General features: G+C 40.4%; 1 protein-coding gene across 6 annotated transcripts in view; it reads left to right on the top strand.

Annotated features, from left to right (window-relative positions):
• LOC126259607 (pantothenate kinase 3) overlaps window positions 1-15,045 on the top strand; it is a 177,767-nt gene that overhangs the window by 102,627 nt on the left and 60,095 nt on the right. For 3 of the 6 annotated variants that reach the window (XM_049956529.1, XM_049956537.1, XM_049956546.1), the window contains 2 exons: window positions 2,681-2,882; window positions 12,134-12,312. In XM_049956529.1, the coding sequence (XP_049812486.1) occupies window positions 2,750-2,882; window positions 12,134-12,312 (312 nt within the window). In that variant the 5' untranslated portion in view covers window positions 2,681-2,749. Of the gene's footprint in view, window positions 1-2,499; window positions 2,520-2,680; window positions 2,883-12,133; window positions 12,313-15,045 lie in introns of those variants that run through there. The other 3 variants (XM_049956562.1, XM_049956521.1, XM_049956554.1) reach the window with 2 other exon arrangements.

Below are 15,045 nucleotides of genomic sequence, written 5' to 3'. Positions count from 1 at the left end.
TGAGGTTTTCTAGTTAGGGAGGGTGCCGTATATTACCTTGGCTGGTGAGTCATTGACAGATTTGGAAGTAACTTCAGGTGTGCCCCAAATGAAAGCTACAAATTTTCTTTGAGACGTAGGCCTAACTGATATTTATTAACAGTTATATTGATGAGAGGTGACACAGCCACTTTGAAGATAACAGCGATCCAGAGTTAACCATAAGCACTGTATACAGTGACATGCTACAGACTCAGGAATGTGATCTTTAACATTATGCATGAATCAAAATAGGATAAGTAAAAATGCCATTAAAAAAGAGGTAGACCTTAAAAATGGGTGCACAGTGAAATGTTAGTTCAAATTATAAATGCTAGCTCTCAAATAGGTGTGTGCAACATATGCATTACACATTAAAGTATATTGAAAGCAGTTTCTCAGAACATGAAAAAAGCCACAGGCACAAAAGGCTCACTACTACTTTTAATGGGTATAACTTATCATAATGCTAGCAGTCATAAATATGCACATTCCTTTTAGATCAATCTGAAGATGATCATTATGATTGAAACCAGTCATGGAATGAAACGAATACTTGTGTTCTCAGACTGTTGTAGTTTATACAAGTGTACTGATTCTAGCTGGTTCAACTTCTAAAATTCTGAGGCTAACGTCAAGAATAAGGACACTTCTTCTCTGCTGTACATGGGTTGACATTATTGTTTACCCATTATAAGTGTAAGAATAATTTTTAGTATCCAGTGAGGGACCAAGGAAAGAGACAGTGTATACAATCCAGTCGCATAAATATGGTAACCACCTATGACTGACATCAGCATGCGATAACCACTCACAGATGGCAGGTGACGGCACTAGCTGTGGAGGGTATATAAAGTGTATCACAGGGATGCAGAAAACAGTGCAGTCATTGCCATAATGCAGAAATGCAGTGATATACCTGAAGTCCAGAAGAGGAAAGGTCATTGGCTTTTGGGCCAATGGTGGAAACATTTCCGAAACAGCTAAGTTTGTAAACTGTCTGCATGCCACTGTGGTTAAAGCATACTGCGCAGGACAAAATGATGCTATCTGAAACCAGCACCAAGGCCGTCATAGTGCACCACAGGCCAAAGCTGACAGAGGTGAATGACAGCTGCGGAGATGTGAAGATGTGCAACTATTTTTGAGCAAATGACCTCCCAGATGAACCAAGGAGCTATCAACAGCATCTCCTCAATGGTGGTTTAGCGTCTGTTACTATGGATCTCCACAGCAGGCACCTGGTTTATGGGCCCATGCTGACTATTGTTCATTGGTGATGAAGACTGGGATTTGCACACCAATACCACAGCTGCACATCCACTGAGTAGTGATAGGTGGTCTTTTCAGATGCATCACATTTTATGCTACATCAGACAGACAGCTGTTGATGTGTATGGCATGAAACCAAACACCCTGCAGCCAGGAGGGAGTGTTATGGTCTGGGGAATGTTTTTGTGGCATTCCCTGGGTGATTTCATCTTTCTGGAAGGCACAATGGATCAACAAAGTATGCATCTATCCTGGGGGGGGGCGTGTCAACTCATACACACTCTGTTTTCCTTCAGCGGGATGGCATTTACCAGCAGGACAGTGCAGTGAGTCACACAGCTTACAAAGTACGTGCATGACTTGAAGAGCACCAGGATGGGTTTACCGTACTCACCTGGCCGCAGATTTCCTGAATTAACCCAATCTAAAATCTGTGAGACTATCTTGACTGGATTTTCAACTGAGGTACCTAGTGCAGCTGGGTACAGCACTTGAGTCAACATGGCTCCACATCCCAATCAATACCTTCCAGAACCTCATTGGCACTCTTTCTGTACGTCTTATGTCGCAAAAGACTTTTTCAAGGTGGTGACATTAATGTGACTGGACATTGTATTTTGGTCCTGAATTTGTAACCATTGGATGTTAATTATTTGTGGCTACATTATATTATGGGGGGTTGTCTTAAATTGCCACCAGAGAGCTTCAACATTTTTGTTTCCTATTGTAATGGAATTATGTGTAGTAGCCAGCTGACCTGTATGTTGCCTGAGGTTTAGGGTGGTTTGGAATATGATACTGTGATTGTTAATTTGTGAAGCTAATGAATGCAATGTGACAAACTATTTTTTGGGTGGATGGTTTTGGTGACAAGCTTATCAGTGGTGTAGTCTGAAATCTGGGTTAGCTTGTAAGGTCATAGGTGGATTGTGAGCTGGAAAAGACAATGAATACTTTGTATTATTTGTATTGTAATTTTGTCCACTAAGTTATTTTATTTGTTATGGCGAATATCCTGTGAACTTTTGGGATTATGTTTACCGTGTTTTTCAGATTTTTTTGGTTATATTCATGTCACAATTTCACACAATCGCTTCATCTCATCGCTATCAAACATGTCGTCTCCTTTCTGCTCTCCTATTGGATGCTCATATCCAACAGATGATCCACCCCTTTGTTTCCTCATTGCAGCTCAACACAAGTGCTACCAACATTGATTCTCAAAACACGTAAGTAATGGTGTTTTCCCTGTTCTAGACCATTACCATACCTAATGTTCATTTCATGGGACACACTATCTGAGTTCATTTCGTATGTGTTGTTTTCAAAAAGAAAAAAAAGTCCTGTTTTGCATGCTGGATGTACCAAAATTTGCATGTGAATGTTTCAGACACACCTGTAATCCAGACAGAGTTCTTTCCCAGTGTTGTGTCCTTAATCAAAAAAATCTGCTGGTTACATGGGACCACACAGCTGTAAGAACTGCCTGCGTGGCCGTATTATGGCTGATACAAACAAAACCAAATTTGTAGAAAATGGAGTATCTAATGATGTAACACAAAATGGATTTGGGGATATTGATGGAATACCTTGTAAGTCGAGTCTTTTGATTTACTATAGACATTTTTAGTATAACTTCTTCATTGATGATTGTGCTATTATGAAAAGCTGCTATAGTTTATTCGTATCAGTATGCAAAAGATGCCTAAGGGCTTCAGGCAACTTGATTCCCAAATTTCATTGGTGGTTTAGTGTAAATTATTTATCTGATGTATTTCTAAGAATGGATTGCCATATCAGAATAATCAGTTACCGTGATTCAGACACTATTCACATAGAATTTCCATCACTTCAGCTCAATGGAAGTTTTCTTTGGGGAAACCTAAGATGGGAATATTATTTTAATTAAAAAATTACCATTGTTAACTTTAAAGATAAATTGTGAGTGATGAATAAAACTTTTTTTTTAAGTGAAGCTTCATGTTACATATATATTTGTCAATAAAGTATGATGTTATTGAGGAAGACATGCTGGTTCCTTTAAAACTAGTTTTGCAGATAACTGTTTTTATTATTGTAACTACACTGCTGGGTTGGGGAGTGCACAGTGATTTTGTTCCGATGATGGCATATGCCGTCTGTGGGATAGTATATGTACTGAATGGTTTCTGCATTGTCCACCAACAGACAGCATAGTGGCATAGCTACCAGAGGCTGCCCATTAATAGGGAATGCTCGTAGCCAGAAGGGTCAGTGTGGCACGAACATGTGGAACAAGGAGACAACCTTGCCACAAAGGCGCACTCATGCAGCCAACTGAGCAAGTTTGAAAGGGGCCAAATTGTGGCTTCTCAAGTAGGGGATGGTCCTTTCAAAGAATTCCCACACAATTTGGACGTGCTGTGTCAGTTGTGCAACAACATTGGTATCAGTGTTCTTGTGAGCATTCTCATTCCCTTAAACGAGGTTCTGGATTTCCGCACAGCACAGATACATGCCAAGAACATCATATAGTAAGGGCAGCAGTGGCAGATCTTACAACTACCATGGCACAGATAAGAGCCCTTGTGAGCCCAGACATGCCAACATGAACTTCGCAAACCAGTTGTTAACAGTGGGACTATGAGCACTCACACCTCTAGCCTGTCTTCCATTCATGCCACAGCATCAATGTGCACAGCTCAGCTGATGCCGTCAGAGGATCACTGGTAAAATTTAATAGAGTGCCATGGTCTTTAGTGATGAAATCAGATTCTGCCAGCATGCAGATGATGGTCGTCTCCGCATACAGCATAGACCTGGTGTGCACTGTCTCTTAGAGTGCATTCATACAAGACACTCTGGCTTTGGCCCTACCCCAGGCCTTATGGTACAACTCTCATTCACCTTTGGTGTTTCTGGGGGGGAAACTAGACAGTGCTTGATACATGCAAAATATTGTTAAGACTCATTCTTTGGCCTTTCTTGCAGCAGGAAGGTAATGTGTTCTTCCAGCAGGATAATGCTTGCCCATACACTGCCTGTAAAACTCAACATGCTCTCAAAAGACATGCAGCAACTTACCTGTGGGCAGCACAACCTACAACTAGTCTACAATTGAGCACATGTGGGATATGAGGCAGCGAGGAGTGACTCATGTGACTTGCCAATCAAGAACTCTGACAGAACTATGTGAACAGGCCAAGTTGACATGGAGTAACATATCTGAGGACAGTATTCACCATTGGTACAATCTACAGGATGCTGGAACCATTGCCTGCATTGCCGCCCGTGGAAGCTGCACCATGTACTAATATGGGTGTTTCAGAATGGGTCAATACTTCGTGCATTAGAACTGCTTGTGCTATTGACCTGTAAATGTAATCATTTAATGTACTCTATACACACTGTTGCAGCATTAAATATTGAGTGAATTGGAAACCTGTAAAAGAGGGTACTAATTTTTCTTCTGGCAGTGTATATGATTTTCTGTGACTTAGGCTTACCATTCATCATTCATGAATATTTTTCAGGGTGAATGGCAAACCTCTCTCTCCTCTCCATTTTTAGCATAATATAATCCCATATAGAGTTGCAATTCAATGCAGTTTATAATATCTTCTGTGTCAGTTACTTCTCTTGATATTCTGAATATAAATGAGTTTTTTCAGACGAATGTATCGCTTTTGAGGCAGGTGGCTCACTGCATACTCAACAAGTGTATATTTTGTTTTCTTCTGTAGTCCAGTTGCCAAAACACCATCTACCATAGCATCTTCCTTTTATTTATTTGTGCCCTTTTTTGTCAGTGTAGCCCCTCAGCTCTTAACACGTAATATTTTATTAACTTTTCTGAAATAAGTAAATAAATAAATACTAAAGAACTTTTGTTACTGTACCTAATTGTCAGTGTTAGATGACTCATTCCTTAGTCACTACTGCATGTCATTCCCAGTGTTTGACATCTCCTACTGCAACTGGAAAGGGATATACACTGAACTTCATGAGGTGTACTGATACATGCTTTTGTTGGTCCACCATGTCATTTTGTCCTCAAACCAGTCTTTGATTTTGGATACCTTGTGATGACAGCTTAATATGAAAATTGACATCTGTTCAGATGAAATTTTTGAATTGCTTTTGCTGTGAATTTTGTGTGAAAATGAGATTGATAAGTCTCTTGTGAAAACATGGCGTCAATAGTTTGGTAACGGTAGTAAGGTGGATTTTGATCCGCCTGGATAGCTGTGTTTGGCAACAGAAAGTGCATCCTGCCATCCTGTATCACTAACGCTTTGAAAGAGTTTTGTGCTGTTTGACTGTAAATTACTATTCATTTATTTCGCACAGGCATGATTTCAGCTTTACAGCTGTTCTGAAGTTCAACATGAAAAGTCATTTTTGAAATAACATATGACTGGGCTTATAAAGCAGTTGTCATATTACGGGATATGAGAGCATATAAAAGATACCATTTCAGCCTTATAATATATCTTTGATATTTAGTCTTACCCTGTGATATGTCGACTGGTTTATAAGACCAGGTATACGTTATTTCAATGATGACATGTAATTTAAGCCTGTCGGACTCTTAATAACGTTTCCACTTACACTTGAGAAAGGCTATAAAGATGACTCATGATTTTGTAAAATAAATGAATAGTAATTTAAAGTCAAATGGTGGAAATTTCTTTTAAAAAGTTCTACGTGACTGTAGTCCCCCATGAAGGAAATATCAGCTCTACACTAAGACCGCCAAATGTAAAAATTAACATACTGATTCTGTGAAGATACAAAATTAAGTTCAGGAAAAGAAGACAGTAATAATATTGATTTTAATTCTCTTTAAGTGTTCTTTTGGGATAAGTAATTAATTCTGCATGGATTTTTGACAATAAGCTGTTGGTAACTGCTGATGAATAGTGAACTATTCAAGTGTAGTGCACGTTTAATCCATATCAGTGATCTCACTTGCAATCATCATTGAATTTAGAATCTACATTACTTTTCACTGTCAGTAGACAAAATATATGGTCCCATGTCTTGGTGAGATGAAATCTACTATCTTTATTTGCCATATTTGGTCAAATTCTGTTTTGTGAGATCCTTAAGAAAGAAATCCCAGAAATGTAGGGATTGTTTCTGTCCTCTTAACTTCACTTGTGTGATATTTATTGCTCAAAGTGATGTCTTCGTTTACTGTGTGCTTCTGGGGAAAACACAATTAGCCTAGTCATTTCAAGAGCATTAGTTACTTATTATTGAAAAGATTAAGAGAAATGGTGTGAGTCAAATGCATAAAAAGTTTGTAGGGTCTTGATGCAGTTTGAACATTGTATTTGTCCCCCTAACCAAGGAAAAAACAGTACTGCTCTTACTGTTAATTTAAGACAATTATTTGACATTATGCTGAGTTAGTCTCTTACATCATGGGACTCATTTGTAAGAAACTCTACCATAGTGCCAGGACAGTGATTAGGGATAATCAAGTTAATTTATTGTAAATGAACCCAGCTACCCCTCTGAGTTTTCTTTTTTTCTTTGTGTAAGTTCAGGAAGCTAATAATCTCAAGATATTTTTCTTTGATGCCCCTTTACTTTTTTGTTCGTTACTGAACCCATTTTCTGTTCCACTCAAAAGTGGTACTGGGAAGGAAATGTCAATATCTCTCTGTACATGTTTGAATTTTTGTGTTGGATTGGTGCATAAGTTTGTAGCATATTCTTAGCAGATACACATAACATAGACTTTAGTCATCAATAATGTATTCTTGTTCATTATTTATAACAGTCTGCCAACACTGGAATAACTTTTTGATTCTGTGATTGTAGAAATCACATTGTTTTGAGCGAAGAACCTGTCGAGACACATTCACAGCACATTTTCATCTGCAAAGGAAGTTCCTTGAAGGTTATTCAATAGAGTTTAAAAGATGAAGATCTGAGGTCATAAGATCAAGTGAATAAGGTTGGTGTGGAATAGCTTCCCAACTCAACTCCTATATAGTGTTTTTTGTCAGTTTAGCAGAATGTGTGGCGGGCATTATTGCATAGTAATATTACTTCATGCAGTCTTCCTGCTCGTTATTGTTATATTACATCTGCAAGAAATTCGTAGTACACTGCACCACAGCTGTTCCAACAGATGCATAATATTATCTTTTGTGGATGCAGGCAGGTCTTTGTATGGAGAGATGTTGCTTTGTTTGGGCTCAGCCTGTCCGTTGTTTTCCTTACGTTAGCATAAAGACTTCATTTCTCATCACCAGTAATGATACAGGAGATCGGCACTGTTCACGAGCCAATTGATGGTGAGCAAGCAGAGCCGCACAGTGACCACCTGCTAATTTTTGTGATTTTGGCTTAGAGCATGCAGTATCCATACATCAAGTTTTTGAATCTTCTCCATTGCATGCAAATGTTGCATGATGGTAGAATGATCACAGTTCATCATATTTGCCAGTTCTCGAGTACACGGACTTGGATCCTTACAGGTTAATACGACTGAATGATCCTCGTCAAACCTCGAAGGTCTTCCTGAACGTGGAGAGTCACTAATGTCAAAATGGTCCACCTTAAATGAGAAAACCATTTTCTTGCCATGCCCTGTCCAATGACATTATCCTCATACATTGCCAAAATATTTCTGGCTGCCTCTGTTGCTGTCACCCCTCTATTGAATTCAAACAGAACAGTATGTTGGAAATATTCAGATTTCTCCACTTGGAACTCCACTTTCTAGTGTCCACAGCTCCACTCACTACCTCCAAATGACAAAGTGACAATATGTAAGCTCAAATAGCAAGTGAACCATAAATAAAAAATGACTCTCGACAAATACACACGTAGCAACCAGAATGTCAACATGCAAAACAGAAACGCTACTAACTTATGCACTAGCCTAATATTTTTACTTTCGTGGTCATTACGGGAGATGTAACTTGGAGAAAGTAATATTTATGTTTTCCCTTATTGGAGCATGGATTCTTGGAACCTTGAAATGAGGCTCTCCACAATACACAGTCTCTTTCCTGCAGCATCTTTGATTACAACGTGTTGAGAATTGCTGGGATGCTATTGTACTGACTAAACAACCCCATGACGAAAAAGAAAGCTCTTCTATGAATCTTCTCTATTTTATCAGTTAATGCAATTTAATAAATGTGAAGACCAATCTTTATGAACTGATATTTTGTTAAAAGGTCAGGACTTGAGAGGTGCTGTAGGCACAACTTTTCCTGTTGCGATAAAAATTATTGCACTTACACTATCCAGTCACATTAATGTGACCAAAGCCTATGTTTGATGTCAGTGTGCAATAACTACTCACATATGGCAGGTGGCAGCATTAGTATTCGAGGGTATATAAAGCTTTTTGGGGGTGCGGATTACAGAACAATTGTCATAATGTGGAGACAGAGTGATTTCCCTGATGCTCAAAAGGACATGATCATTGGCTTTTGGACCAAGGGTGAAAGCATTTCTGAAAAAGTTTGTAAACTGTTTGCTTGCTGCCATGGTTAAAGTATATTGTGCACTGCAAAATGGTACTATCCAAAATCAGAGCTGAGGCAGTCGGGCTGCACCATAGGCCATGGATGACAGAGTTGAGTAAAGGCTGCGGAAATGTATAAGGGCAAATAGTCATGCACCTGTTGAGCAACTGACTGCTCAGATGAAATCAAGGGGCTACCAACAGTGTCTCCTCAACAACCGTTCAGTGAACGTTGCTGCCCATGGACCTCCACAGCAGATGCCTGGTTAATGTATCAGGGGTGACAAAGGCTAGAATTTGTATGCCAATGCTGCAACTGGACGTCCATTTGGTGGTGACAGGCGATCTTTTCAGATGGATCACATTTTGTGCCCCAATGGACAAATGGCTGTTGGTTTTTATGGTGTGAAATGTGTGAAAGAAAGTGCCCTGCAAGTGTTGTGGTCTGGAGGATGTTTTTGTGGAATTCTGTGGGTGATATCATCCTTCTGGAAGGCACAGTGGATCAACACAAGTATGCATCTATCCATGGGGGCCATGACCACCTCTATGTGTGTTTTATTCTTCATCACAATGGCACTACCAACAGGAAAATGCAACATGTCACAGAACTTGCAGCATACATGTTTGGTTTGAAGAGCATCAGGATGTGTTTACTGTACTCCCCTGGCCACCAAACTCCCTGGATTTAAACCCAATCAAGGATCTGTGGGACCACCTTGCCCGGGCTCTTATGCTGTGGCTCCTCAACTGAAGAACTTAATGCAGGCTTCACACCCTGTCAATACTCTCCAGAAACTCAGTGACACTCTTCCTGCACTAATTTCAGTGGTCCACACTGCAAAAAGTGGATATTCAGGCTTTTGACAGAGGCCACTTTAATGTGACTGGACAGTATACAATCCAGATGGCACAAAATAAATATGCTGTCATGTGACCAGTTTCAATTTTAATAAGTCATCTTCAGTCTGTATGAACATGTTAATCAAGTAATTTAACTGAATCAGCAATAGCTGTTGTTGCTCTATTGGATACAGGGTCTAAAGCTTCAATTTGTGCTTGCTGATCGCCAGTCAGTGTGAGTTAGATGCAGGCATTGCTCCAAGTAAATGTCATGTAAAAACTGTTTACAATAGAGAGTTGGTGAGCCAGTGTTGTCTTTTCAAACTTTAAGTGATGGGTAGCATAATTGTCATCCTTGTCACCATCTACTCAGCTTTTATGACACTGTTACTTTTTTTCCTAATGGCTCTTGTTTCTTTCTCCCTGCAAAATATTTTCATTACTGGTGGTAGTTTGGATGATATTTGGTACTCGTATGTACAAATGAAATAGTGGATGAAATATGTGTGTTTCATAATTTTATCAAACTGCATAAATTTCCACACAAAATAAAATTTGTTTTCTTTGAACAGCAATTTAATGTGCACTGAATTTTATTGTACGGCCCTTATCTACATCTTAATCTTCAGTCCTGGAGATTTTATTGGCAACATAGCAAACAGTTGTTTTGGTAATGTACAGGGTGTGCAAAATAAAACTGGCCCAGAAAATATTTATGAGACCGATGTGGAACTGACTTTTTTTAATGAACAGGAGAACTGCCCATCAAATAAAATACTGGGAACCTCGACTTTGATGCACTAAACGCTTGCTGTCACGTGTCTACACATGTGCATCTCCTTCAGGCTCTGTCCCGAGTTCTTCGTTGCGCCATTACATTTGAGTGTGTGAGAGGAGCAGATGTGTTTACTGACCAGATCAAAGCAATACAAAATTATATTTAGTGACAAAACAGTGTGTGTTTGTTGAGTGTTATACAAAGTACAGTTGGTGAAAAACAGGTGTGGAATTGTTTGTGCAAGAGCTTAAAAATGCAAGTGTTTTGATAAATCAACCAGCAAAGTCTGCAGTGCAAAACTTAGCGGTAAAATGGCATGAAATGCATTCTGAACCCAATAAAAATCATAATTATCCGAAGAGAGTTCAAACACCAGAAAACATTGCTCAAGTGAAGAAAACCAGGAACACAGTTTGACTGAATCTCAGCACCGTTTATTTGTTAAAGTGGTGAATTAAGAGATGGTCATATCAAAACATTATCAGGAAGGATCTGCATTTGTATTCTTACAATTTTCGTGTTGTACACAAGTTAAAGTGTTTCGTTAAATTTTTGAGTGTTGAGCTCTCTCTACTGGTAGTTCCTCAGTGAAATGGAATCATTTTTATATTTCTTCAGAATAAGCCTGGTTCAGTCTTTTGGGATATTTGAACTCGCAGAACATGCACCATTGTGCATCAGAAAATCCCCTTATCTACTTTGAAGAGCCTTTGCATAATCTCAGGATTGGTGTTTGGTGGGCGATGTCTTTCATCCGCGTTGTAACATGATACTTTCACCAACCTATTAATGGCAACTGCTGTGTGCAGAAATCGTTGAATCTGTTTGTGGGTCAACTCATGTAAGATGAATGGCTGTATGGATATTTTCAGCAAGACCGAGCAACAGTGAACACCACCTTGACAACCTTATCACAAGCACATGGGGTGTTCAGTGAGTTGAGTATAAACAGCAGAAGCACTGCAATCTTCTGGCCACCTCGACTGCCTGAGATCTCTCCCTGTAATTTTTACGTGTGAGGCAAATTGAAGAGTCAGGTGTACCCAAATAATCCTTGCACACTGGAAGAGCTACAGCAGAACATTGAAAATGCTGTTGCTAATATCCTCAGGCAGTGCTGCTACACATGTCTCACAGTTTGAGAAATTGAACACAGGATTGACATCAGTTATGGCCATTTGCAGCATCTTGTCTTTGCTCATTAACAAGAGTCAGTTCCATGTCAGTCTTATTGTAATTATTTTCTGGGCCACTTTTACTTTGGCCAACCTGTATTATTTAATGAATTTCTGTCACAAGATTATTATGAGGTTAAGTTATTTTCATTAACCAATGGTTCCTTGTGAGAAGCATTTCAGATACTTTTTTAAAATCCTAACAGTAATTTACTTTATAATTGCAGTGATAAAAATTAATAGAAATCTTAAAAGTTAGTCACTTCTGAGTATACGGATGTTCATGAAGCCACTTATCGTAGACAGTACACTCTGGTAAATCTTATTTCCACATGCCCTGTTGCTGTTCTGTAGAAGTTTCAGAATGGCTCTTGCTTATTTTTTCATATGAAAATAGTAGTTAGAATATGCAGTTTCATTTTACATTTCATTGACAGTTATGCCAACTATTCACTTTACATTTTTGTTCAGCAATTATTGTTTTATATTGTATGTGAATGTTTTTTTTTTTAATGTAAATATGTGTTGATTGGACAGACACTCATTACATGTCCTGCACTTCTGTTATTTAAGCTATGCCGTGGTTTGGGATGGACATTGGTGGGACACTATCAAAGTTAGTATATTTTGAGCCAAAGGATATCACACCTGATGAAGCTGATGCAGAAGTTGAAGCATTGAAGAATATCCGAAGATATCTCACTAAGAATTCTGCTTATGGGAAGACTGGGCACAGAGATACCCATTTGCAAGTAAGTACTACTTTGATCTTCTTCTTTCCGTGTTGAGCTCCTGTGCATTAATATGTTAAAGGAAAGAAATCTCCAAATTCAATGCAGATGCAATAGAAATGTTATCATTTATTCCAGAAATCTATTGTCTCTCTTCTGATCATGCTTTGGTGATAACTTCATACACATGCCAAATGACACATACAGTATGCCTGGATACTGTCATCAAATAGACACTGTAATATATCATTATCAAAATGTCACTTACATCAGATGTCATCCTACATAAGATGCAGAGAAATTCCTAAAATAGCAACTGCAGCTTGTATGACAGTCGGACGTCTTTCCGACAGCATGTTGTATTTTTGATTATGCCACCATTTGTGTTATGTCACCTCCCAGTACACTATTTAGACAAGAGTACGTGGTTTATTCAAGGAATGCCAGCACCGGTTCCCAAAGTTGTAGTAGTTGATTGTATATAGTATTTATTATGTATTTCTGTGTGTTCTTGTAATATGTTATCCCTGGATGGATGTGATGACTACCATACACAGCACAGTTCTTGTTGGTCATAGGAATTTCTGTATGGCTTAACACAGGTTGACAAGTTATGCATAGTCAGGCCATTGCAACAACGCCCCTGACACATTACACACGTGAAGTGCATCGTGTGGAGAGGACACTTTGGTGCCAATCTGAGGTGTGGATTGCATAAACATTGCCATGATGATTGTCCCATGTTGTCACCTTTACAGCTCGAGGTTGTGCGTGTTTGTCCGATGGTTGTCTGACACAGAACAACAACAAATAGCCACATAGTAGCATTGAAAACATTGCAACCAGCTGTCAAGGACATTCTTTCAGTGGCTCAACTAGAAGTAAGTTTAGATTAGATGAGACCCAATTTTCGTGCTGTTGATCCAAAACTGGAATGATTCTTGTGGGTGTAGAACATGTCAGAAAGTATAACATAAAAACCATAGCATGTTTCAATATAATACTCACTTCCCTGATCATTTGTCAGGAGATTGTCAAAACATGTGTGTAAATTACAGTAAACTGGAACTGTTAATATGACAGTATTAATACATTGTCAGAATGAAATGTAGTTATGCACTTTTAATAAATTTATCGTTAACCAAATACCTAATCTGACTTGACCGATGTGACCAAGTGCTGTCAGAACAGAAGTCTTAACAGACGTTTTTACTTCAGCTGGTCTAACCGTCCATGTTAAGATATTCATCTATAGAGTAGGAGGAGTTGCCTACCAAAAATTCTTTCAAACTCTGTTTAAACTGTGCACTGTCTAAAATAAAGTTTTTGATGGTTGCTGGCAATTTATTGAAACTGTGTCTTCCTGAACATTGGATCCCTTTTTGGACCAAGGTAGGTGGTTTTTATGTTTTTATGGAGATTATTCTTATTGCTAGTATTGATCCTACGTATTGAGGTATTGTTTGGAAATAGACACATACACTCCTGGAAATGGAAAAAAGAACACATTGACACCGGTGTGTCAGACCCACCATACTTGCTCCAGACACTGCGAGAGGGCTGTACAAGCAATGATCACACGCACGGCACAGCAGACACACCAGGAACCGCGGTGTTGGCCGTCGAATGGCGCTAGCTGCGCAGCATTTGTGCACCGCCGCCGTCAGTGTCAGCCAGTTTGCCGTGGCATACGGAGCTCCATCGCAGTCTTTAACACTGGTAGCATGCCGCGACAGCGTGGACGTGAACCGTATGTGCAGTTGACGGACTTTGAGCGAGGGCGTATAGTGGGCATGCGGGAGGCCGGGTGGACGTACCGCCGAATTGCTCAACACGTGGGGTGTGAGGTCTCCACAGTACATCGATGTTGTCGCCAGTGGTCGGCGGAAGGTGCACGTGCCCATCGACCTGGGACCGGACCGCAGCGACGCACGGATGCACGCCAAGACCGTAGGATCCTACGCAGTGCCGTAGGGGACCGCACCGCCACTTCCCAGCAAATTAGGGACACTGTTGCTCCTGGGGTATCGGCGAGGACCATTCGCAACCGTCTCCATGAAGCTGGGCTACGGTCCCGCACACCGTTAGGCCGTCTTCCGCTCACGCCCCAACATCGTGCAGCCCGCCTCCAGTGGTGTCGCGACAGGCGTGAATGGAGGGACGAATGGAGACGTGTCGTCTTCAGCGATGAGAGTCGCTTCTGCCTTGGTGCCAATGATGGTCGTATGCGTGTTTGGCACCGTGCAGGTGAGCGCCACAATCAGGACTGCATACGACCGAGGCACACAGGGCCAACACCCGGCATCATGGTGTGGGGAGCGATCTCCTACACTGGCCGTACACCACTGGTGATCGTCGAGGGGACACTGAATAGTGCACGGTACATCCAAACCGTCATCGAACCCATCGTTCTACCATTCCTAGACCGGCAAGGGAACTTGCTGTTCCAACAGGACAATGCACGTCCGCATGTATCCCGTGCCACCCAACATGCTCTAGAAGGTGTAAGTCAACTACCCTGGCCAGCAAGATCTCCGGATCTGTCCCCCATTGAGCATGTTTGGGACTGGATGAAGCGTCGTCTCACGCGGTCTGCACGTCCAGCACGAACGCTGGTCCAACTGAGGCGCCAGGTGGAAATGGCATGGCAAGCCGTTCCACAGGACGACATCCAGCATCTCTACGATCGTCTCCATGGGAGAATAGCAGCCTGCATTGCTGCAAAAGGTGGATATACACTGTACTAGTGCCGAC

This window comes from Schistocerca nitens, chromosome 1, assembly GCF_023898315.1.
Source record: "Schistocerca nitens isolate TAMUIC-IGC-003100 chromosome 1, iqSchNite1.1, whole genome shotgun sequence".
In the NCBI taxonomy this organism is placed as follows: domain Eukaryota; kingdom Metazoa; phylum Arthropoda; class Insecta; order Orthoptera; family Acrididae; genus Schistocerca; species Schistocerca nitens.
Note: the sequence above shows the minus strand (reverse complement) of the source record. Positions and strands in the feature narration are given on the sequence as shown.